At 39.1% G+C, this 27,222-nt stretch overlaps 1 protein-coding gene across 1 annotated transcript in view; it reads right to left on the minus strand.

The window, feature by feature from the left end:
• Positions 1-8,499: 8,499 nt before the first annotated feature.
• Positions 8,500-27,222, minus strand: part of SPECC1L (sperm antigen with calponin homology and coiled-coil domains 1 like) — a 59,219-nt gene continuing 40,496 nt past the window's right edge. The window contains exons 12-16 of the mRNA XM_054288620.1: positions 26,079-26,235; positions 22,555-22,657; positions 12,943-13,059; positions 12,349-12,408; positions 8,500-10,616 (exon numbers count right to left, since the gene is read on the minus strand). Of these exons, the coding sequence (XP_054144595.1) occupies positions 10,527-10,616; positions 12,349-12,408; positions 12,943-13,059; positions 22,555-22,657; positions 26,079-26,235 (527 nt within the window). The 3' untranslated portion in view covers positions 8,500-10,526. The remainder of the gene's footprint in view (positions 10,617-12,348; positions 12,409-12,942; positions 13,060-22,554; positions 22,658-26,078; positions 26,236-27,222) is intronic.

Consider the following 27,222-nt stretch of genomic DNA (forward strand, 5'->3'; position numbering starts at 1 on the left):
AGAATTGTGTTGGCAATGCCCATGGCTAAAATCATAATGAAGGACACTCTCATGTCAGAGACTGAAGCCTTTTGCACCAACTGTTCAATTCCAGTTCAGCTTTTACCAAAGGCTGAAGGAAAAGAAGCTGAAGTCAAGGTAAGATCTGCCTTCACCATGTCCCCAGCACAGTCTGAGTCCAGTCTGGGTCAGGAACAAAGGAAGGATTTTCAGTAATTTCACATCAGGAGTTGACTGCTCTCCATAAAAGACACTGCCCAAACAGACTGTGGCTTTATTCCTCTCAATGCTATCCAGCATGACAGACTATGAGATGGAATTCAATCTAAATTTAAGCACTCTCTGTAAACTATTAATAGAAGAAAAACTGGTAGCATGAATCATCATGTGGGAGCTGCAGAGCAACAGCTAAAATATAACTTACCTTTACACAATAAATGAACTGTTGAATTGAAAGGCCCAGCAAGAGTCACTTGATTCTTCTTCACTTGAACTATTCTCATTTTATTCTGAGGAGCAATGAGAGGGCAGCCCTTACCCAACTCCACAAAACACACCTTGTGTACAACCCCATTTTGTCACAACACAAACTGGACACAAAAAGTGGCTGCTGACCCTGCTCCCCACCACTCCCTGCTAGGGAAGAGCTTGTGCTGGAGATGTTGGTGCAAAATGACACAACCTCAGAGGTTTATAGAGCTGGGCTCATGTTTTAGCTCCCATTCCAATGCCACCTGTACCTCTGGCCAGGAGCAGAAGGCACCAAACCCTCCTTTGACGTTTTGTCCCTGCCCAGACCAAAATCCAGCTGCATTAATTTCCCAGAGCAGCCGTTTTGGGGGGATTTTTTGCAGCTCCTGAACTGCAAAGCTGACAATGCAAAGCTGGGATTTTGCAGAGCCAGCCCTGGCTATGCCCAGTGCAGGCTGTGCCCTGGTGCAGCCCATGCACTCTGAGTGTGGCCCCACGGAGACTCAGCCTTAACACAGTGGCATTTTGGTGCTCTGTGGGATATTTATTTTTGAAAAATATGATATTGTCAACAGCTCAGTGAAGTTGTCTCCAGACTGTTATGTCTCCTTCTCAAGTTTCTTTCATTTTTAAGAGCTTAACTTTTAGGCTTCTGGCGTGAGGAAAGAGCCTAAAATGGTTTAAGAAAAGGACATAAACAAGGGAGTGAGCTATGCACAGCACTGGAGAGCAGCACAAATAGTGCCCCACACTATAGAATCAATGCAGATGTCCAAGAGCAAAAATACTGTGCTGAGACACTACTGTGCCCAACCCCATTCTCACAAAGGTTCCAAAGAACTGAAAATCCTGAAGGACAAAGACCATTTAAGGAAAATCAACATCATACTTTTCAAATAGGGCATTAAATATACAGAAATCCAGTCCTACAAAAAGGACTGAACAATGGTGACACAGAGGAAATTGCAGACAAACGCTAATAAAAGCCTTAACCTGGATTAGAATTGGTGGCACCACTCCCTCATCTGCTTCTTTAAAAATTCATAGACAATGCCTTTTTCTGAACAAAGACTTGCATGGGAGAAGTTTCAACTCAACTCTTCTAATAGAAATGAAACTAATAAAAATATTTAATTAGACATAAATGCTGTTTTGATCTTGAGCTGCCAGCACCAGAGACACTAATTATCCAACCTGCCCAATCAAGGGGCTGGGCTGCAGCACCAAGCAGGAATTCCCAGGGAAGGCACCGGGGCTTCCTCAATGCCAACACAACTTCCTGAGCAAATTCAAAATTCAAAGGAGAATTCACTCAACCTTTAGTAGTGAGGATGAAAAAGAAAACCAGCTTGAGATAGGAGAACATCTCAACATGAAATGCTGAGATGGAAAGCCAGTGCTGAACAAACACCACAGACAAAGCACTGAGGGAGGGAGCTGAGAGGGCACAGAATCCAGCTCCCTTTTTCTTGGGTTTTAAGTTCTTCCAGGAGCTACAGGCTGTAAATAGCTTCGTAAAGGTTTAGAAAGGAGTTAACTTTCAGTGATAAGGGTCTCCTCTAAAATAATTGTGTGGTAACAATGCACATCTTGTGAGCTGCTCTGATCTCTGCCCTTTGTAGAATTCTGCAGCAGGCATGATTTAATCCAAGTCTCCTCTATCAAAGCAATTGTGAAACCCTTTAGCACAATCCCAGTAGAAGATCTGTATTTCTATCCACAGAATTCAACAATTTCAGCAGAAAGTCTCTACTGCTAACCTAGTTCCTTCACAGAATTTAACTGCAGAAAAGCCATTTCTCCAATACCAGATTCTGTGATTTAACACAATGGAATATTATATTGCTTCTGATGTATTTATTTCACTATTCCATATAGTTGCAGCTTTTCATTACAGTTAAGATCTTAAAAATTAATGAATCAATTGTACAATATTCAACTTAGACACACTCATGGAGCTGGTTTCACATTTTTAACACAATTTTTTAGTGACAGCTTGGAAGGCAATCCATGAAAATACTCTGGTGAGGGAATATTATTTCAGTGGATATTGGAAAGAAAAGCTGCAGCCCTACAGACTGTGCAGACCCTGCAGTTTCAGCATCCCTCAGGCCTGGCCATGTCCTGCCCCCAGATGCCCACTGCACATGGACCAGTCCCTCCCATGGAGCTGCCAAGTGCTTCTTAGAGAAAAGAACATCATCTATTTTCTGACATTGTACTGCAATGCACTTCTGAAATATTTATTTGCAAGAAAAGTATTAAAAACAGGTTATAAATCCATTTTAAGAACGTTTTCTTAAAACAGGCATGTTCTTAAACCCCTCCAGCAGCTGAAGGCACTGCAGGCAGGACTGCAAGGAGTTCTCAGGGAGAATATTTCACCTCAAGAAAGGAGAAACAAGGCACTTTCTTGCAGAATAACATCACTGAGACAAAGACTTTTCTGGATTGCTGAACAGTCAGAAAACACCACACAAAGTCTCAAAAAAAAAAAAAGTAAAATTAAAATACCTACACTAGCCAGTGCCTTTCAGAACAATATTTACAATAATTAGGAGCTCAATCCAAACCTCTGGATCCAATTTGTTCCAGAACACTTGAAACTAAACCAGCAGTTGTTAACAGTTACCATCCAGGACAATTTGAGACCAAACCAGGTTTAAGGTGTTCCAAGCTTTATTTTCACCTGGAAAAAATTGTGTTTAGGCTTCTGCTTTAAATAGTCTGAATTGTTCTAGAGATTAAGCCCCCAGCTCCTTTGGACACAGAGAGGGGGTGAGCACACAATTGCCTTACTTGGGTTGGGCCAAGTAACATTTAAGTAATTCTAAACCTGCAATGTATTACAGAAGTTGCCCAAACTGAACATATTCTCTGCAATTTCCTTCTCTAGAACAATACAGGCTAAGCAGATGCCTTTAACATGTCTCTCTTATCTGGGGCATTCACTGTCTTATCACCTAAAACCCTTTGGGGGTAGAGGCTGCTGGTATCATCCCAAGAGAGATATGACTTCCAAAAATATCCTGGGGTTGAGTGCACACACTGCTCACCTCCAGCCCTGCTTCCTGCAACACTCCTGAGCAAACAGTGCCAGAGGCAGCCTGAGAGCAGCCCCAAGAAAACAAACACACATTCTCCTATTTGCAACCTTTATTTCATGAATAATTAAGAAGAAAACATGGCAACATTGGCAAATTGAAGGCATACATACTAAATACTCATACAGAATACATCATGGAGAAAGTAAAATGCCCAGGTCTCTAGTGGTCCTTGCAAACTGAAAGCATATTGGGTCCTCCAAAAGGTTTAGCTTAACACAGGCTTGCTGACTTCTCATGTTCCAATCATGGCCAACTTGTGTCTTTCAAACCACAAATACAATTGGAACACTCAGATTTTCCTCAGAGCTGCATTTCCCAGCTCTAACCAGAAGCAAACAACATGTTTTTTCCTCCTTGCCATTTAAATATCTACACTAATACACCAGCCTAAGTATTCAAGACATAAGCACTCGTTGAAACACGTTCCATGTTATCAGAACCTGCAGGAGCACCTATCTGCACACACATTTACACATGTGGGTACATCTGTACATTGATGCAAAGCCTCTCTCTATGTAAGATATGTGTAAACTATCCAAAAGGGTTCTGGAAAAAAAAGCAAAGTACTTGCACTTGTCTGGAGGAATTTCTAAACCCATCCACAGACTGACACACAGCGGCTGTGTTCCAGGGAAGAGTAAAACCAATACAAATCAGAAAAGCTGGAAGGATGAGAAGAGCTTTTAGAATCACTGGGTTTTAGGTCATCTTTAAAGGCCACAGAAAGTGAGCTTTAAATTAGCTATTTAGGAGATATCATTACTGGCTGCAGTGTCATCTCAAACAAGGTTAGTCCTTATCCAGTATAGTGCTGTGAAGTCAGACTGAGGCATCAATAAATTCTGTTCTTCCACCAAGTCCAAAATTCCTCACACTTGTGTCAGTTCTGCCTCACACCTGAACTGGAAGCACCCTCCAAGAGGAGGAGGGTACCAATTAATGCCCTTCTGGGTTGGATCAGGGGAGTTGTCCAGCAGTAAATGGGATCACTGATTTATTTCAGATACTCTGAACAACTCCTGATCATTACTGACCTAAAGTGAACTTACAGTCTGGAGGCAAACTACTCTATGCCTTGTTTAGCAGTGTTATACTTTCTTCCCATTAGATAATATACAGAAAAAACACATTTCTGTTCAAAAAAACCCTTCAGATACATATAAAAGTGCTACTTAGAGACAGAAAAATTAACCTTACAATACACATAAAACCAAAAGTTTCTATCAAACTGAAATGTTGTAAGTTACAAGGATTAATTACTTGAGAATGTTACATGTATTTGTGCCCTCCTAGATGAACTGATTTCCAAGTAACCATTCTAACATGAACAAATACAATAATTGGAAACCATTAAAAGCCTCCAGAAAAATTTCAATAATGGAATAAAAAAAAGAAAAAAGGAAAAAAAAAAAAGGAGCCCCCTTTTTCCTCATTTGTTGAAAGAGCTCAGAATCAAAAATGGACAATTCCATTATTGCAAGTGCAGTCCAGAGAACAGGTCAGCTGATGAACTGTGGAACTGGGACTGCCAATGGCTCCTGTGCAGCACGAAATGTCTGCTGGGCTCCCTCACTGCCACATAAATACATCAGCTACATGCAATGAAAATCATACATGGATCACTAGGTGAAAATGCACATCACACATTCCTGTGCTGGGGCAGAACAGGTTCCAAGCCTTGACTTCCCCAAGCAACTTCCTCATCTTCTAGAACTATGCAAAATACAAAAGCCTTAGAAAAGTGCAACAAAACTAGCTTTATGACATTTTTCTTTCCATTTCCATAAATACAATCTCATAAAAATATTATTAAACAGAAGCATACTTCCCAGTGGAGAACTAACAGGCCACATTTCAGCTTTCAGTAAATTATTTTGTCTAAATTGAAAACCCCTGAAAATAGGGGATTCAAATGAAACCAGCTTAATTGCATCAGGCTGCTGTGATATTCTGCCAAAGTTTACCCTGCTGCTCTGCATCCCCAGGTGCTGCTGGGACTGATGGGAAGCCCACATGCAGCTCTGGGGCAGGCAGTGGCCTTGGAGTAAGGAATATTCCAAGCAAAAGCTAATGTCACTTGGAAGGAAGTCATCTGGGATCCATAGGTTTTACTAAAGCTTCATTGGGAGCAAATAATTCTAATATCCCAGAATGAATTAGCTCAGGAGATCAGGACAGTGGCTTTGTCAAACCAAGCTCAAGGGTGTTGCATCCAAACAACTTTAGGCAAGTGCAGCAAAAACACAAAGAAAAAAAAAATTGTATCAATTAACAGAAATCAGATCTGTACAAACCTCAACCTTTAAAGTTATTTAGCATTAATTACCCACAGCATACTTGCTACATATTCCAGATGCTGAACATCTTGGGTTAGATAATTATAGAGTGTACTACAAGGCTGATTGTGAAATCAGGGAACACAGCAGAAGAACCTTAGATGAAGGAGGGACACAGCAAGCCACACAGTAATTTAAAACCCATCCAGCCACTCTCCTGTGAAAGCAGGAACACTATTAAAAATACCTTTCTAAATAGGGACAATTGAATGTATTAAGGGCTGTCTGTGTTTTGCCAGCCAACACACACTAACTTGGGAAAGCACAGTGCCATGTCCAGCACTCCTGGCTGACAAAGATATTTAATAGCCCTTCTCACCAAATAATGCCTCAAACTGGTTAATATCAGCCTAAAGAAAGGGATCCACTAATGGCAGCTTAAGGAAGGAGTTGCAGAAATAGAGCTCACAGAACATAAAAAGAAATAAACAGAAATAAATATTTACCACCAAGTCTAAGGAAGGACCACAAACAAACCATACAGTTAACTCAGTCCATCCATGAACATGGCTATTTTAAGGTTCTCTTTCTACAGCACCCCAGCATAACTCACAGTAGGCAGAAAGCAGCATGAAGATGCACAGCTGGATTCCTTCCAAAGAGTTTTACCCCTTAGGAGATTCTGCCTGGGGCTGTGTTAGTGGCAAGAGGCAAACAAGAAGTGAAGTCCCCACAGGAGTCACAGTTTAAGGGTGCAACTTTCACTTCAGCCTGTGGAAGGAACTGTCACACACCACCTGAACCCCAGGCAGTGTCCCCAGAGCAGGCACAGGCAGGAAGAAAAACACCCACAAGTTCTCCAAACCTCCAGCTTCCCAAATAACCTGGGTTAAAACTAGGCTGGAATAAAAACTGTGCCCTGGGCCAAATCTGTGCAGAAACAGAACTGAGTGAAAGTAATCTGGTGATGCAAAAGAACCCAAATGTCTGGAGTGTTCAGACTGAAAAAAGCTAAAACTTAACAATGAGATCAGGAAGAGAAATGAGACTCCATTCCCAGGGCAGAGCCTCAGCTCACAGCACTGCACCATGGCAGGAGGGCTCCTGCTCATTTCTCCTCATGCACCTGAAACCACAGCATTCTCTGCCAGGACATGAACAGGAGTCTACACCAATAAATTAAAACAGAGTTCATTTAGCTCTGGCAAATTAAGGGCCTTCTAAGACACAATGATGGACATTACAGAAAAACACAAACAGTGGAAATATTTAATAAAATTGGAGGCAAAAATTATCAGAAACACTACATGGAACTCAAAGAATATATTCTATGCAAAATAGACAAAAATCTACCTTTAAATTGGAACATGTCACAATTATATACTATATTCTGGAGAAACTATCCACAAACACAAATTTAAAAGTGGAAATTTCATTTTTTCAGAGGCATGGGAATAAGGGCCAGAGATTCACACTGGAGATACTAAATTAGTGTTTCTATTGAAACAAACAGCCAAACCAAACTGGATTAAACAGAACCAACTGAAACCCAAACCCAGTGAAACACCCATGGAAGTGTTTCCATCCACAGGATCCAGAGGATGACACAGCTGTACCTGCACCAGGTGTCCCACAGCTCCATCCTGCTGCCCACCCTGACCAGGAGTAACCCTGATGTTCCACAGCACAGGCTTTTGCAAGGCACATAGAAAATATAAATGGATGACAACATATTTTCAGTACATTCAGCACTACCTTCTGGATTAAAAGGGAAATAAGTCAGCATAAAGTTGCACTTGACATGAACAGAAAAGCAGGCTCTTTGAGGATTAACTATGAACAGAAACAAAACACAACAGTGTGTTTATTCCACATCCAGAAGGACTACTGCTATTTTTCCTCTTGAGCAACTGAATGTGGTTTGAACCTTCAGGAAGAGCCACACTGTGGAGTGCAGCAGGGCTTTGTGTTTGCTTTGCTCTCCCATTGCTTCATTCCTTCCATGGGCAGCACCTGACACGTAAAGGCTCAGACACATCAGGACACAGAAACCTCTTCTGAAGCCCAGGGCTCCTGGGCTGGATTCACAGAGTTTTATCACACAGATCACAGCAAGAAGAAGTTCACAGAGCTCTGAAGTTCATAACAAGATCCCTATTACAATTACTGCTAGCTTTTCTCTCTCTTCCTTTCTGAAGACCAGAAGTTCATGTTTCAACAGAAGGGATCTGGCAAACATGATTTCTCCTTTGACAAATGGTGACACTCTCAGGATTATTGCAGTTCAGGACTCTGACAACACTCCAGGTAAATGAAGGTGACCATTGGACAGAAAAAAAATCAGCTCAAAGCTTGAATTACCTCACCAAAACAGGTGATGAGTGAATTTAGATCAAGAAATGCTATCCTTTTCATTAGAAAAATATTATTTTTTAACTCTAAGGCAATGAATAAGACAATCATAGATAAGGATATCAGTTCAGAGGATAAACAGAAGGGTTTTTAAACACTGATTGGCAAAATCTGGAATTTAATAACAGGAGATAGAAAGCAAGGCAGCACTAATGTGTATTTCCACTAAGACTATTCTTATTGAAACTAATAAAGTAAAAAAAAAATTTGAAGAAATATAGAGGAGAGGAAAATGCATTTCAGACTTTTATTAAAATCTATTAATGAAGATCTTTCACTTGAAACCTCGCTTGCAACAATTGTCTTTAGATTATGCTGGCTCTTCAAATGCACCAGTTAATAATCTGAGGGTCTCTACTTCTAGTTCTAAAGAGCTGCAAGAATGTTTGAGACACCACTGCTCTGCAAACTTCTCCAAAGGCCCTCAGCACAGGTTAAATAGCTATTTTGCAAAGTTCCATAATTCTCACAGGCACATATCAGTGTAAATGTGTATTCTTATACAATGCTAGAGACATGCTGAATTATTACTCTTCACATGGGCTATGTTCTTCAGATGATGGGGTTTTGGATTTGGCAATACTTTTGAGTTAAATCTGTGCTTTTTTACCATGAAGAAGTTTCACAGATGCCAAGCACAGCTGCATTCACTGGGTTAACATCTATGACATTCAAACTGTCCTTAACAGTCATAAGAGCACCATAGAACAGATTTATTTTCTTTACAATGGGGTTACTGCTGAAAGAGCCTGTGCTTATAAATAGCAGCTGTTACAGAACTCACTGCTCAAGTTGGCTTCTGCTTAATATTAATGAGATGTTCCATGGCTGAACTGCTGCTAAGTGTTCAGAAAAGCAAGAGGCAGAAGCAATGACAGAAGGAAGTCTCCCCTGGATTTGACAAACAAGATTACAACAAACAGCTCGTGACAAAGGGAGCCACAAAACCATCGGGAGCCATTAACATTCCACAGCAGGCCCTGAAGTGCCAGCATCTATCAACTCAATGATAGCTAAGGCACTTAAACTCTTTTGCCCAAGAGCTGCTAAATGAATTCAGGTACATTTTCAGAAAGAAAAAGAAGTTGAGCAGACTACAGTTTCTCAATTCCTTCCTTGTGACAGTGAGTCATTTCCACGAAGTATTTGAGACGGCTGGGTGGACACACATTACATCAGTTCCTCCACAGTCCTTCCCAGAGAACATCTCACCTCCTGTCACTCAGATGAGCATGTGCAAGACCAAGGAAAAACACACAGAAAACATGGCAAAGTTGGATTTTGAGACAAACTACTTCATTATTACATCTTATGGAGAGTATCTTCTCTGCAGAGGAAATGCTGTCCCAGTTGCACAGTTCCAGCACAGCCATCCATGATCTGTGCTCGTATTGCTGCAGGGGAAAGCAGCACAGGCAGAGCAGGGAGAGAGCAAGGAACAAGCCAGACAGGGGGTGATCATTGATTCATTGCTGTTAGAGTGGAAGCACAGGGACTTTGCACAGATTCCTTGAAGTGTAGTGTACCCTGAAAGCCAGGAGCTGCATGTGCTAGTCTCTACAATCCATAAGATAAAGATGAAAGCCACATCACTGTGACAGAGGTAGGCTTATAATGAAGCTTTAGGATGAAGACTTCTTCTGTGCCAGATTTTTCGAGGTATCAAGAGCGCTTTTCCCCTCAATTTGTCATTATGGAATCAAAGCTTGTTTTCCTAGAATATTGTGCACATTTTAAAGGATGGAAAATAGCTGTATAGGCAGTAACTAAGTTACCATTAAGAACTCTACTGCATGGGGCTGCCGTATGCTGTGGGTAGAGTATTCAGAGTCTGTGAAATCAGGATGCTACAGAAAGTTCAGTGATATGATGCCATGTTATCCTTTTCCTTCTCAAAGCTTTATCTGTACATTCAGTCTCCTATATGCCAGAGGAAGCATTCATCTCTCTCCCAGCAAAGAAAGTTTCAGGAAGTCTGACTGGAAAGGCAGCACAGAAGTAATTCAGGCTCTTTAGGCTACATAATTAATCTGAATAGCTTAATAACTTGGGTTATTCCAAGCACTGTGGCAACAAGTTCTCACTTTTAAACAGTTGTTCCCATGCTTAGTAGCTGAAGCAATCCATGATAGTGTCACTGAAGTTGGAGGGGACTCAAATGTTGCCAGTTTTGAGTGAAATGGGGATTAGCATTTCAGTAAGATTTCCATCTGGTAGCTCACGTTGGTTGTATCCCATGGATGTGCTGAACGATTGGGGTTCAGGTTTCAAAGTATTTGTAAATTGCTGTAACATACAGCATGACATTCTGCCAGTCCGGACGCTCCGTTCGCACCATTTCATTGATGTCCTGTCACAGAAAACACATCGGTCAAAAGCAGCAATGGAAACCCTGAGAGCAATGTGGCACTGCTTTCACACATTCCTGGCAATGGGAAATCTGTCAAGTTTCCACAGTTTAAAGCACTGATGAAGAAAGCTCTGTTTTCTTCCATATATCTTGGTATTACTTACAAACTGTAATGAATAGCATATCTGTAGACAGCTCTTTTGTTGACTTAAGATTGAAATGTCTGATGCTGTGCATGCTCAAGCTGTGCCCCACTGAGCACAGCTGGTACAGCAGTCAGACTTTAGTGTTCACAGAACCCTGCATCAGCCCTGCAAATCAACACAACCCACCCAGGAGCTGTGAGCCACGGAATCGAGGCCCAGATATTAATTAAAGTTCAAAATTCCCATCAGGTTGAGCACCAATAAATAACTGACTCTCATCTACCCTCTTCAGCACATGGCACAAAGCAAAGCAGAGTGATGCAGTTCCTAGTAATTTCTGTTTAGTCTGTTTGAAAGCTTTGGATATAGGAATCTCCAGAACTCAAAAAAGAAGTTGTGAGTTCTTTTAGCTGAACATCTTCAGAGAATGAGTAACTTCTACTTGCATTCCACTCCTGTTTACATACAGCAGGTTTCAGACCCTTCTTAGCCCCTCACTCGTGTAATATGGATGAGAAAAAATGCACAAACCTCCCCATCACACACAGTGTGCATGCAGGTATGCAAACAGCTGCTAACTTCTTCAGATGGATGCAATTTGCACTTAGACTGAATTCCATTCAATCTGCCTGTCTGGAGTCTCTCTAATGAAGTACATCACAAAAAGGAAGGGCAGACAGCAACCATTTGGACTAAGGCTGAGTTATGCAAGAATTTCTGTAGTTATTTTCCACTATCTCATTCTTACATCAACACTTGGTGAAAAACTCCCACATCTCAAGTCAGTGCCAAAGTCAAAGTAGGAAAGCCCAGGAGCTGCACTGCCATTGTCAGCAAACACAATGCTGGGGGGTAAAAGCACTGATAAGGATCAAGGAAAGTGTTATTTTTAAAAACTCTGTTGTACTGTTAGTTGCTAACTATGGCAGCTTTGTTAGAACTTAGGTTGCAGAAGTATCACTTAAATCTCATTTCTAATAGTGGCCATTTCAGCTGAGTTTTGTGATCACTCACAAGGGTTTGGATACTCCCAACTCCACACCTTCAGAAATACTCCTGTTCTAGTAAACACTCTACTGCTGAAAACTAATTCTTTTATAGTGACATTTGTGTAAGACAACTTTTAAACCATCACTGAAAAAATCTTACAACTATTTGCAATGATGACAAATTAAAAGTCTAACCTTAAGAGGCAAATATCAACTCACACTACACTGAGAAAAAGGAACAAATTACATTGCTTGATTTGTAGCTCCAGAGTTCAAAAAATCCTGAATAATTTAGAAGTAGGTTAGAGACAGGACAGATTTAATGGATTATTGAAATCTTATTCTCAAATTATTCTCAAAAAAATCCACTGCTGTCATTAACATTTATTTTCATATTGGGAGATAAGTGTTGGTGAACCTTCCTTTTAAAGCTTAACCAGTCTGCAGTTCAGTCATTATTTAGTGCAATAACCTCTAGCTGAGCTCATCTGCTGCTATTTTTAAGTATAAACATCCAGATCTTTTGAAACTACAAAATGGAGTTATTTGGATTTTATAAGTGGATCATAATTAATTCAATATACATTTAAATCTTACCAGAGTAGATTTGATGCCAACACTTTCAGCTGCCTGAAAAGCCAAAGTGAAATTTCTTCTCTGCATGAGATATAAAAACATGTTAGAAAACAAGGAAATACTATTTCAAACACAACAAAATGGTCTCAAGAATGTTCATAATAATGCTACTACTTAAACTTCAAATGGAGTATATAATTAGACTACAGTAATTTTAAAGAGTCATAGGAATGAATGTGTTTTAATATCATCAAAAATGTATAAAAAAATTTATCAATTGCCTGTTCAAAAGATAATGCTGAATATCATTGTCAGTGAAGAACAGCTGAGTTATAAAATGCTAAAGAAGAGATTATTTATTCTCTGAAAAGAATAAATAAATAAAATCTCTTCATGCATTAATGAAATAATATTTTGCTTTGAGGATCTATTATCATTGATTGTACACCCTGGGCTAATTAGTAGGTAGGAACTGCGGCAGACCAGAATACAAAGAGATTTATGGAAATCCTAGTAACACTGGGGGGTTTAGAACTGAAATTACTTCACTGGTCTTTATTAACTCATGTTAACCTAAGCACTGCAGTCCTGGGAATGGGATTTTTAATGTCTTACCTTGTCCTGGCTGTTCAGCTCTTGATAGGGAATATGGGCTGGGAGGTAAGTGTGGAGAACTGCACAGAAAGCCAGGCCATCATTCCAGCTGCTGCTGAAGTTTGTGATGTCAATATTCTTGAAGGGAAAAAAATAGAATCAATATTACAATTGTAATCTAAAAATTATTACATGCTACCAATTGATCAATACTTTATTTTAATACCTTCAAAGAAATTGGCACAGAAAGTGGACAGCCCAGTATCAAAGTTCTGTGGTAAGAACTGCACTACTAACAGAGGAAAACAAAATAATGTAGTGGTAAGAAAGTCAGCTATTTTATATATTGATTTCTGGTAAGTTTAAATCCTCCCCCCCATAAAAGTGCAAAATGTGTGCTTGAGTGTGTGTTAAAAGCTGTAAAATGTTGTGCTAGAGAAGGTAATGGATTTAGTGCAACTGTACCACAAACACAAATTTAAAAGTGGAAATTTCATTTTTTCAGAGGCATGGGAATAAGGGCCAGAGATTCACACTGGAGATACTAAATTAGCGTTTCTATTGAAACAAACAGCCAAACCAAACTGGATTAAACAAAACCAACTGAAACCCAAACCCAGTGTAACACCCATGGAAGTGTTTCCATCCACAGGATCCAGAGGAGGACACAGCTGTACCTGCACCAGGTGTCCCACAGCTGCATCCTGCTGCCCACCCTGATGTTCCACAGCACAGCCCCAAGACAGAAAAGCAAATGAGTCAAAGAATTGTACCCCAAATCCCTGATTAGACAATGTGCTCCTATCTCTGCTCATGTTCATTCTATTTTCTCCTTCTACGACATTCATATCCAGACAAAATTTCTAATTGATGAGGGAAAGTATTTTCTCTTTTAAACAGACCATTTCTCTATAGAAACTGATGTGAACAAGAAGACAAACAAAAGTTAACTTTCATTTGGAAATAAAGATGTTCCAGCAGATTTAGTGCTGATAGTAGCAGAGAATCTTTGGGATTGAAACTGAAATTGAAAACTGCTGTCTTGCACTCTTGATCTTTTAGTTCCCATAGGAAACTCAGTGGCACTGGTAAATGCATCTCCTGAGACTGTATAAATTATTGGAGAGTCAGCCCAGTCCAAAAGAGTTTTGAACAAGATGCCTCAGTGACCTTTTAAATGAGTGTGTATTTGGCTGTTGGCAGTCAAACAATGTTAGAGAGGCTAAGTGGATAGCAGTCAGTTTAAACTTTAATTAGGAAACAACCAGTAACAACAATATATCATATCTCTTTTACACTCTCATGGAGAAATATAAATATAAATATGCTTTAATATCTAACCCACTTAACTGGGCTGAAGCAGAAGTATTGTATTTGCAGGGAAATGCCCCAGTGAAGGCAGGAATGATGCATCTGACTTTATGTTCTCAGAAGGCTAATTTATTACTTTATTATCTATATTATATTAAAGAATACTGTACTAAACTATGCTAAAGAACACAGAAAAGATACTTACTCAATGTTAAAAAGATAAGAAGAACTTGTAACTCTTTTTAGAGTCTCAAACCAGGTTGGCCAACGAGTCAAAGCAACTCACACCAGAATTTAATGAAACAATCACCTTTGGGTAAAAAAATCTCTAAACACATTCCAAAGGAGCAAAATACAAGAGAAGCAAATGATATAAGAATTGTTTTCCTTTTCTCTGAGGCTTCTCAGCTTCCCAGGAAAAAAATCCTAAGTGAAAGAATTTTTTCAAAAACGTAAATGCTACACAGAAGTTTACTTAGTTTTCAAAGTTTTAGCAGCAGAAACCTCCAGTGACAGAAGTGCAGGACCACAATCACCTGAGCCAGCCTTTCACCTGACAGCAATTTAGTCATCATCATCATCATCAGCTGTCTTGGACAAGACACTGAAAGTGGTCATTGCTAAGGCAGAGAACTCCACCCCGAGCCAGCGCTCTGTGCCAGGCAGCTCTGGCCACTCGGACTTCAAATGAACAACAGCCACAACCTCCTCTGACAGAGGAAAAAAACAAAACTCTGGGCAATTTCTAGAAGAATGTGAGGGAAATCTGGGTTTCCTGCCCAGCTCCAGCCCCTGTGCTGTGCAGTGGCCCCGGGCTGGGGCTCAGTGTACGTGCTGGGGCTCACAGCGGAGCCCCCCGGGCTGTGGGAACTGCTCTGCTCACAGCTTCCTCCAGCCACAGGCTGGGAAAACTCAACACCAAAAGGGAAAAAAATAAAGGCAGAAAAAAAAAAAAGCACTCTCTTTTTTTCCTCAAGAGAGACAGGAAATTAGATTTAAATTAATGCATGGTTAAAGCTTTCTAAATGTTACTTAAATTAAGGAAGCATATGCAACACATAGGATGAGGTTTTAAGGAAAAAAAAGGGGAAAATGTCAGATTGTTAAAGCAAATAAATTTCTACATGTGTCAATTTACAGAAGTCACTATTTGGGAAGTTCTCTCCTCCTACCCTGTATCCAATAAGGCCTCGGGCTCACATCTGTGTCAGTGAGAGGGATAAAGGCAGGAGAGGGGCTTCTTCTGTCACAGACTTGTGTGGCAAGCTGGTTGTAAAAATCAGGTGTGAATGATCCTGTGTGCTTTGCTATACAATCCACTGAGGGAGAAAAACTCAAACCTGGTTTTTCTCTCTTGGCTGAAATGTTCTCCCTCCTTCCCCAAGATGAGCAAGTGATGTGGGAAGGGGAGGAGAAAGAGGTACACTGGCATTGCCACAATGAAATTACAACAAGCAAGTCTTCTCTTCAACATTACAATTGTACAAACTAAAAACTTCACTTTAATATTAGCAAGTATCCATAGAATGCTGAATTTTTAATATAAACATTGGGATGAAAAAGGGCCACTCAAAGTACACCTACACATTTGGTTGGTTCTCAAACAAAACCAAACTCAAAATACCCCATTTTCCTAAATCATCTTGTAGGGTTCAGCTCTTATTATTAAGACAACAAGCAGAAAGCAAGCCTATCATCCAAGAATTTTAATGTATCCAGAGAAGCTGAATTAAATACAACGGAAGGAAACAATTAAAAGGGACTGGTTTCTGTTTCCAATTGCTCTAAGCATTATGAATTATTATTACCTCTCAGACTAAAAGAAGTATAATATTGGTCAGACAGTAAAAACAAATCTAGAAAGGGGACAGATTGTCATTTAAACTGAAAATTTAATTTTTCATGTAGGGCTTTGAGCACATAACTGGCACATTTAAATACGGCAAATTTTATTTCCTAAATGCTTTTAACTACTTGTGGTTTTTTTGAAAAAGCTTGGTCAGTATAATGAAATCAATCTTGCATTAAGCCCTTATTTCTCAAAGAATTGATGGTAAACAGAACATCAATCTAAAATCTCTGCCATAATTTCTTCTTTGTTACTGCCTTTATTAAGTAATTGGCTCTATTAAGAGAATTCTGCTGGAATCTAATCTAGAATTATTCTTCAAGACATTTCAGACCACAAAGTATTAAAGCAACTCAAGGACATACTTTCAGATAAATTGTCAAATGAGGAAAAAGCTTTTCTGGAGATAAATGAACTAGAAGGGCATTTATCATCCCTTGTCTTTTTATGACTAATAGGTAGGATGGCAGTGAAGCCACCTCTATATTTAGGGTAGATGGTTTTTAAATAGGTGATTTTTACAAAAGTTAAGCAGCACATCATTGTCATAAAAAGATCTGTGGAAGACACTTTCCAACCAGGAGTAAACAACAGAGTTACAAATTTGTAAGACTTTCTGGAGACAGAACATAAAAATATCAAGTGAAAAATAGATGGTACTAGAACAACCTGGTAGATCCACAACCAAGCAGCATTTCAAGCAGGACTCCTGAACTGGAAACTGCAGAGCAGGAGCAGCCGCCACAAAATGAGGATTCCCTTGAGCTCACATAGGAAAGACTAAAAACAGTATTCCCCATGAAACTTTCTACACTGCTTAACAGACTGAGCTATCAATCTCTGCAAACCTATGGCTTTTCTAAAACTCACTATTTTAAAGTGGTTTTAACCAGCATATCACTAATTTTAAAATTTTCTCCTATTGCTTTTTGCAATAATTCTAAATTAATAGAGGATCTAAAGTCAGTGAAAATACTTTTTTTTTAAAAACCAAGAAACAGATGTTAACTATTATAACCCAGCAACTCTTTGAAATTTTTTATCCCCCCAGAAAACTTCCACAGCTAAAAACCCCACAAACATCAAGAAACTCAACTACAGAAAACATGGTTTCTAACTTGCAGTTACAAATTAAGAACAAAGCAATTTTGATCACTTTTTTAGACACATCCCCAGCTTCAATCTCCCTGAACTGTGGACATCAGAACTCCAGCAGAGCAGCATCCTGCACAGCAGCCATTTCTCCACCCCTTGTTCTGCACAAGGAGGAGAGACTCCCATATCCAAACTTGGCTTGGCTCTCAAAAGAGTCAGGACATGAAGAAAATAAAAGCATGTGTCTATGTCTCTGTTGTATTAGTAATTAAATAAGTGGGTTGAGAAAACAAAGCCATTAATATGATTCTGTGCTATAATATATTAAAGCCTTAAAACAAGATTTGAAGTTTAAGTGTGCAGAGCTTGGCAAGCTTCCTCCCATGGCAGAAAATTACTAGTAAAATGCTTTTAAAAGCTTTTAAAGATACATCCACAAAAGAAAAGAGTATCCATTACAGAAGATTACAAAGGTGAACTACAACTCCATTGAATCAGGATTCACTGACTCTCAAATCATGGAATAAAGCTGTGCCTATCTGCTCCTGGCAGTGGGTGAGAACATGAAAATATTTCTGGAATAGACTTAGCAGCAGTCCCAGCTACTGCCTCTTCAATGCCAGCTTCTGGAAAGGCAGTAAATGGCAAATATAGACCATCAAAACCCTTAAACACTGACTAGTAATGTTTCTTTCCATACCAAACACATGTTATTTTTCACTTTGGGCATAAAGAAGAACCATAAAAGAAACAGTCATTCTCACAAAATCCAGTAATAGCTTCAGACATTAATGTCTGAAACACTTAGAGGTACAGACAGCTTCATAATTTATTCTAAATTTCGTCATAATTAAGTCTAACAAGTTGACATTTCCCTTGTATCACAATCCAATCCAAACAAAAAAAGGAAGCATGTCTTTCCATAACTCAATGATTTTTGGCTAAAGCATCAGCTTAAACCAAGGAGAGAAGTGTTTTGGCATCCTGACTGCTCTGATGAATCAACCAGACAGCACAGAATGCACACCCTGGAGTCAGTATTTGAACACAGGCTTACATAAGCACACTCATGTCCTTTGCTTGTGCATTTTTAAAATCAATATAGCACTTTGAATAGAATATGGCCTACTCAGTGTTGATGAGTTTTAAAAAAAAGGAATCTGAACCATTTTTTACTTCAATTTTTGTTATTCTACACTTATGGCCCAAGCACAAATAAAAGCATTGCTTGATTCCAAGGTGCATTGAGGACAGCATTCAATTTCTTGTAAAACATGTAGCTTTGATCTGTACAGGAGGTAAAAATTAAGTCTTTGCAGCAAAAGTCTTTCCAGAAAGCAGCATTGCATGAAATAGAAGACAAGTACTACATGGCTACACTAAGTGTATCTGTACCTAGAAAGTGTGTAAATCTTAAAGAAAGTTTTTTTTAAAAAAATTAGTCTATTCTTGTTGCAATTTTGCGACAATTGCTTTTTTGGTGCCAGACTTCTGGAAGTGAATTATCTTTCAGAACGCTGACAAAAATGGAAAAAAAAATGGAAATACTGGTGGAGATAAGAATGGGTAAGGATGTGTGTGTGTATCCTGTTTGTTAGTCCTCTTTTAACATGAAACATGCATGCTCACATCCTTTTGGGGACTTTTATTAGCTGTGTACTCAAAATGAAAGTAGCTGTGTTCCAGCCAGGGTAAATGCTCCCTAACAGCTGGATGGGATTACTTTATGCTTTGAAGATATCTGGAATTTATGACAGTTTTATGACAGTGCACATATTTCAGAGGAGCCAGGAGGATTCTCTCCTCTGAAAAATGCAGCACTTGGCTCTGTGCTCTGCAGCAAAGCTAACACACAATGAAATTTCAGCTATTTTGTGCCTGTTCAACTGAAAACTAAAGGTGATTTGCTCCTCTTTTATCTACAAGCTTATCTTGAGAGCAGCTCTCCTCTCTCAAGGCTCAGAGATCTGCTCAGGCCAGAGCACAATGAGCTCAGTAACCTGGGTGTGCAATTGTGCCAGAACTGAACAGGCTCAGGGTGGAATTAATTCAGAACCTGCCTCTGCCAGTCCTGCACTGACCTTCTGCAGATCACCATCCTCCAAACCGAGCTCCAAGGAGAAATCCTGCCTGCAAACAGCATTCAGGCAGCATGGCAAAAGCTACAATATTATAAGAGATGAAGTTCATTCAGGTTTTTACACCAGTAAATTCTCCTATTTTCTTTGGCTGTATCAACCTGATTTTTTTACTAAGGTCTTGAAAAAGCATTTGGAACACAGTTAAATATTAACAACTACATTTAAAGGTGACTGTTCATTTATTCCCCTTCAAACTTGCTTGAATAAATCAAGAAAAGTGTACTATGAAGTAATTTACAACGTTTTTTAACAGGGTTTATAACACTATAATGGACTGAAATTAAGAGCTTCACCACACTATCATATTTGAATTATTTAGCATTCACAAAGTTTCAAGCTTCTAAAGCAGAAAAAAGGACTTAAGACTTTTAATCAAAAGCTTGAAAGCATTTTCTAGAAGGGATTGAAAGCAGGAGTTATTTCTCTTCCATTTTACTTAAGCTGACAAAAATCCCAAACCAGTTACACCAGACAATTCTGTAGGGCTGTATTCTCCACAAGTATCTTGTGAGTAAAGAAAACCTTCTCCCTTTGAAACAGGACAGACTTTGCTGTGTTTTTCTTGTTTTTCTCTCTTTAAAGAAGAGAAATTTATTTTATTAAATAAAATAAATATCAGCAGTATTTTCCCCTGCTGATAAGGAAAATATCAGCAGCTCCACCACACCTGGTGTTTAACAGGCTAAACCACTGACAGCTCACCTAGAATTCTGTACACCTTCAAAAAAATTCTAGAAATTAAGAAGTATCTGCTTACTTGTGTGATTACTATTTTTTAGTATTCATTATCTACTTTCTACTATCCAGTGTGAAATATAACACCAGAGATAAAACGCAAAACAATGCCAGGAGCAAACATGTCTCTGTTAGAAAAGGAGCTTTAACTCAAGGTGCATGGCTCCATCTTCCCTGTGAAACACCAACAGCTGAAATAATTTTCTATAAATACCTTACATACATTAATGCATAAAGACCTACAGCTGTGAGACATCACCTCCAGGTGAGAGGGAGAAAACAAGACCAAAAAAGTGATTATTGTTGGCAGTGGATGAATCAGTTGTGATTTAAACACATCTTGAAAAATACTGGCTAACAGGGCTTTACCTAAGTATTGGTAGTTTAATATGAATAGGACAAAAGTAAGAAAAGAATTATTCTGAAACAAAAGCTTTCTAATCCTTTCTTTTCTTTTGCTTGTTTCCAATGATGGTTACAATCTTCCAGATTTTAGAACTGGTTACAGACTCCATCTACAAGTATCTTTCCTTTTGCCTGCCACATTTACAGCTAATATTGGATAGAAACTGGTGACTGGATAGAAGGGACCCACTGCTCTTCCTAGAGGAGAAGGTTGGGATATTTGGGACTTGTGTTCTGTGGGGCTCCTGCAGCAGCTCAGAGACAGAGGAGCATGTCCCTGCAGCTCAGAAAGCTCGTGCTGGCTCTCACCCAGGTGCTAAAGCAATAAAACAACAGTGGGACAGAGGAAAAGTAGAAGTTCTGATGATAGGAAATGCTGGGGAGAAAAGGGAGCTGTGGCAGAGTGAGAGACAGCAGGAAGAGCTGGAGGTAAAGAGGATGTCCATGCTTGCAGGACAGGGAAGGAAGGAGAGCTGAGCACCTTCAGCAGGACTGAATGAGGAAGGGAGACATTCATTACCCTGATGCTTGTCTCCTGTTTGGCAGTTTTGAACACACATAGTTTTAAAATAAAATTAAATGAAGCAGAGATTCATTGAAAATAAAAAAAAGATCCTTATCTGTTATTGATAACATTGAGATGCCAGAAATCTGGATAAGCACTGTTCACAATGAATACACTGCTGGCTATGTTTAAAACATTAGAATACCACCAACACAGTGTTCAAGCAGAACTGAATTTCAGGGGATGCTGAAAATAATCAAATTCTGTACAACAAAGAAATGAAAAATGAGTGTGCCTAAAGCAAAAGCCATTCTTCTCCCAGAACTACTTAATATAACCTCCTGATACTATCTCACAATTTCAACGAAGGCATTGCAGTGGCTCTGCAGATGCTCTGTGCTTTCTCAGCACCATGCTGCAGGTTCTGAAGCAAGTACAGAAAGTCTCAAAAGCTATCCTTTGAGCAGTGTTTGTAAAACTCCAAGAATTAGAAGCAGCAATCTGTAGAATCAGAAGTGTATTCTTCAATGTGCACACAACTAGAGAGTGAAAAGTTTGGAATAATTTCTATCACTTTTCCTAACCAGATTAACGAAGCTGTCAAATTCATCTTTCATTTCAAGACAATATGGGAAAATATTTTTGCACTTAGTTTGAGGATTTATAAAGCAATGTAACATCCTGCCTTTTTTAAAACGTGGGGAAGGAGAAAGGCTCTTTCCACAAAGCTGCTTCTCCTCAGAAATAGCACAGCTGAGTATCAGACGTGCACAGGAAGAGGGGGAGGGTTATATCCCAGCCTGCCCATTGTGCTGGAGGAGCACTTTTCCTATGGATGGGCCACCATCCTGTTATGTGGCTCTCAACTTCCTCCTGCATTGTGAGCCTCAAGTCATGGAAAGAGTAAAGTTCTTAAACTGAGGATTGTGTTGGGAACTCCAAACACTTTCAATACAAGTTAACCAAACAAATACATCATGGTCAGACTATTAACATCCTGGTTTAGTTTGCTGAAGCCACTATTCTTTTGAAAAAATAATGTAATCAGGAGAACTCTGGACAGTTATCTTGTTGGTTCTTCTGGCTTCTGATAACATTTGGACCAAGTGAAAAAAAAAAAAAAAAAAAGAAATCTGCAACTACAGTGGAAAGCCAAGTTCAAAATTCAAGACAATGCCACCTTCACAAAACAAACTCCCTGAGAGGCCAAATGGGAGTCAAAGATCCAAAGAAAACCCCGTGATAATTACCTATAAAAAATAAATCTCTGAAATCTGAGAAATGGTACTCTAGCTGCATTTGGGAAACTTTCATTTAAACATTCAGTTGATAAAGTTTCAGCTCCAGTTTCATAAGTGAAGGGCTGATTTCAAGTGCCTCAGAGGGAGGGAGGCCGCCCCTTCAGACCAAGCTGTGGAGCAGTGACTGAGGAGCTGCTGCTGCCGGAGCAGCCCTGGGAGCCCCCGTTCCCAGGGGAGGGTACAGGACATGCCAGGGCACTCAGCCCATGCAGTCAGGTGTGGAGCAGCCTGGTTTGTGCCATGGGCAGGCTCCACTGCCTGCAGCCACTGCACACCCAGCTCTGCAGGTACCTGGTAGCCCTCTGTTTTCTTCTGGCACCACTTCAGCAGGGCATTCCTCTTGGAGCCTCCATATTCTCTTGCCAGGGCAGACAAGGGATCTTTCCTCTCTTCCCTAGGAACAAGGCCAGAAGAGCTTGTAACACAACAGAAATAGGTATTTATAAAGGCTCAAATAGAAGGACAAATTCTTGGCACACTGGAAGAAGCAGGATACAGCACTTATGACTGAAAAACAGAACACACAGGAATACCTGCAAAAGACTTTTGAGTTAGTTTGGAGTAATTCTTTCATTACCAAATCATCCTTCTTTTTCCTTTAAGCTTTTTTTACTAGATCTTTCCACCTCAATGATATTTCTTTCTAAGAGTTTGCAAAATTAAACTCACAACATATTAAGTTGCAGCCTGAACCATTAAGCTAACTCAAGTGACTTTATTTCTTATTCAGAAAGAATATAAACTGATGCTATCTCTTTTGCATCTCATGGCTGATTACAAATGTCACCTTGAAACAACAAGTTTGCATTTGAGCAGCACGGTGTTATTAACAGAACACTTGCCTGAGACCTGGAGTTCTCAAAAAAGAAGGGGGAGATCTATGTAGGCTGATCTGCCATTTGATGTATTAGCACAATAAAAGCAGTCAATTAATTTCAATTCCAGTTTGTCAAGCTATCTTAAGTAATTTTTTCCTTAAGAAAAGTTTGAGGAAGAAAAGAACAACCTAACTAAGTTGGCCATTTTTTCATGAGCCTTACATTACAAGCATCTCTTTACCAGGATTCAGAAAAGAATTCTTAGATTAAAAAATGTATATATTATAAAGGCTAATACTTTAGTGGTCTGGTTACATGACTCAGTATTTCTATAGATATTATAATGAACAGTCTTTAACAAAAAGAGCAAGTACTACACCATTATGGATATTAGTTACCACAGAGGAAGTGTGACAGCAATTGTTCTTGTTTTTAATAATCTCCATTTGGAAAATTAAAATAAGATAGCTATCAGTGAACTGCAAAGACTTCCCCATCTGCCATTTTTAAAGTTTCATCAGAGTGTCCTGGTTTGAAAAGGAAGTAAGTTTTTTGGGATGCTGTGGTCAAACCAATAGGTGCTCAGATTTGAATAAGCAAAGTTTTCACAAAATAGACAGAAATTATAGCCTAAGCTACTCTTTCTGAATATTTCCCAAAAGACATTGGGGTTGTATACATTCACTCTCAAATCTTCAACTCTTTGTTCTTTACAGCCCATATGGTGACTGGAGAGAGGGGTGGAATGTGGAAGTAAATAATAGCACCAGTGGATTCTCTGAAGATTTCAGGTAGCAACTCTCCAGCTCCTGCTAAGGGACAGAAAGCATCCATGGAATGTGAATATCTTCCTGTGTGCCTGTTATAAACAGAACACCAGAGACTGTTCCATGCACCAGCATCTCTTGGTCAACGCACAAAAGAGAACATGGCCCAACAGACAAGGAAATGTTTTAAGGCACTAATCTCAAGTACATGTATTGCAGTTTTCTTGGCCAGCCTTCACTGACATATGGATGGGCAGGATCTCAGTGTTACTTACAGATAACAGCTGAAATATCCATGAAAATTTAAGCCCAGCAGGACAGTAAATACAAAACAGTAACTGCTATCTTTGATGCTGAGCCTTCAAACCTAACTGCTCATCTTGATTTAACACAACAAGGAAGTCAATAATTGCATATTTAAAATGTGAAATAAATTATCTGAATAAGTCACTGTACTTAAACTTCATAGGCACCACACAGCCAGTATGATGCTTCAAGAAATTCTGTACTTCAGTTCTTAAATCAGTACAAATATCAACAACTTACACTGGTGATTTTCTCCTTTGGTGATTGAAACAAGTAACAATGGGATTGCATATTTAATCTATAATGAGGGTTATGCAACACTTTGAGAACTGAAGAACAGAGATCTGGGGCAACAATAGAACTCAAATAAAAATATCCCTCTCTCTTTATGCTAAACATACTGTTTAGCCATGAGGGAGCTGTACAGCCTGTTCTCAAATTCCAGCAAGAGCACATGGTTTATATCAGGTTCTCACAGCTATGAAAACACTGCTGAAGAAAATAAATTAGCTTTAAGCTGTATGGAGACAATGAGAAATGGTTTGACATACAAATCTTACATGTTCACATATTAGGGCAACTGCATTCCAAATCAAAGAGCCAATGAAGTTTCACCTAGAAGAGGGAACTGCAGGTATTTGTTCTAGTGAATTACACCAATAACTGTTTATCTTCCAATAACTTCCAGAAAAAAGTAGGGGAAAACAGAAAAATCTGCTCATGTAACAAACCAGTGTCTCCAAAGGCCACACTCATCACCACACACCCACTGCTCACAGCCCATTAAGTCTCTTGTAGCACTGAGCACTGCAGGCAATGGAGCACAGTAATGATTTCATAATTATAACTGTCCAGTTTCACCCTGGAATGCCACACTGTTTGCTCCAGTCTGCAGACTGACACCAACACAACTCAATGTTACCAGTTCCAAGTTCATACACAGGTGTTTAAAACTTATTTCTGGATGTATTCAGTTTAAATTTAGGTGTTAACATACACATTAATTGCTGGTAGTAAAGTTCCCACAATTAAATTCAGTTTAATTTGTACACAATAAAAGGAGGGTGGCACTGAGGGCTGTCTCAGCTGATTTCAGAAAAATCACTTTCAAAAGCACCCACAGCTGTAAATATCTTAGACTTTTATATATATTGCAAGTGTCTCTGAACATTAGGAGTTTAATACTTCTGCTGTACAAAAGCTTTGTCAGAAAGCTCTGTGAGAAATGGTCTTGACAGAGTTATTTAACCTTTGTCTGCAAATTTCCCAATCTATGAAGCAGAGCTGAGGACATACTTCACTTGGATAACGTGAGGATTAAATACTTTGAAGTCCTCTGACTGATAACACACCAGAGAGAAAAAGTTTTAAATTTACCACAGACTTATCTTTTGTCTTACTAATCAAAGGAGGTTGTCTGGCCATTTGTTGCTCAGACTTGCACTATGACTCCATCTGTGGGACCAAAAAACCCAGGCCCATTCACTCATGGTTATGAAAAAGACCTGTCAGTGTCTGGGATTAAGATCTGGGCATGCTGCTTTTTGTCTTCAACTGGGATTACAGAAGTTAAGGTTTATCATGGTGTCCCTGTGTCCAAGCCAGTCTGCATGATCTGCTCCATGTGCTGCAAGCTCCCTTCCTGAATTTGGCTCTGTGCTATTTTGAACTGCTATTATTATTTAGTGACATGACTTAGCTTGCTTTTCTAGTAGAGCATAAAGTCTGCTATTAACTTATAAGCCTTAAAAAGGACTAAAACTTTTAGTCTCACTTTTAAAACAAATACTGAACTGTAGAAAAACCTTTCTGAAGATCATTATTGTGTGGGGTCTGCAGTCTCAGTACCAATTTCATATACTAGAGGTATGCAGGCAGACAGCTGTGAAATTACACCCAATAAAGGGGTTAATTAATTAATTACCTTATTCTGCTTCTGGTTGTAGGGGTGACAGATGCTGTAGGAGAAGATGAGAGGGACAGCTGTGGGGAGGTGGTGCCCATTGCCATGAGAGATGCTGGGGATGCTCCATCAGGTGCACTGATGTCCCTCTTGATTTCCTCACTGCTTCTTCGAGACACTGAGGGGGGAATTGCCCAGGCATTTCTCATTTGCAAACACAAGAACTTCCCAACTTGCTCTCAAACAAGCACTTGTTCAGAAACCAAGCACAGAAACCTATGTCTAATAGTAGGTGTCAATATTCTTCTTGATGCTTTCCACTTTGGGAATATGAAGGATTTAGACTGCACTAGAAACATTTATGATCAAGCCTGTATTTTGAAGCAAAGAAAGTTTGATGGATGTATCTTAATGGAATATGACTACTCCCATTTGAAGGATTTAATGAATAAGAAGGAATTTTAACATCAAAACATTTATTTTCCTCTAGTCCATATAATTACACTGTGAAGCTTCAAGTAGTTAAGGAAAAAGAAAACCAAATCAGTTTAGAGATGACAGCTGTTTTATTTCCATTTAATTTTAATGAAGAATTGGCATGTATGTGGTGCTCTGGACATTAATTAAATATCATCAACAAGAATATCAAATGTTGACCTGAGATCAGTCAGCCACATTCCACAGAGCTTGCTTCATTTTATCAAAGGAAATAGTTTTTGTTTCAAATGAAAGCACAAGCATTGTACTCTGTAAAACCAAATTTGGAATTGTTACATGTTCTATACATGGAAGAGTTTCCAGTTAAAAGTACGATGTTTGTCTTTATACTTAAATAATCACCATTGTTCATGTTTGTGCAAATCAAAGATTCAACTCTCTACATAAACCAGGGACTTATTTTCTAATGACCTGGGGACAAGTATATTAATTTATAAATACCAGACACAAGAAGTTTGGATTCTTATACAAACAAAAACTATCTAAAACTTGTAAGCATTTACTCAAATATAGGGATTTTAAAAAATATTGATTTAAAATCAATTCTGCTGGGATTTTACAGAGCATCTTTTTCACAGTATTACATTATTTGTGCTATAATTCATAAATATTTGGTTTTAGAAGTAACATTTTGCTGATACCGAGACATCGGTATTACAGCTTGATA

The sequence above is a fragment of the Melozone crissalis genome, unplaced genomic scaffold (genome assembly GCF_028551555.1).
Source record: "Melozone crissalis strain CALT ecotype California unplaced genomic scaffold, PUWL_Pcris_2 ptg000063l_1, whole genome shotgun sequence".
Taxonomy (NCBI): Eukaryota; Metazoa; Chordata; class Aves; order Passeriformes; family Passerellidae; genus Melozone; species Melozone crissalis.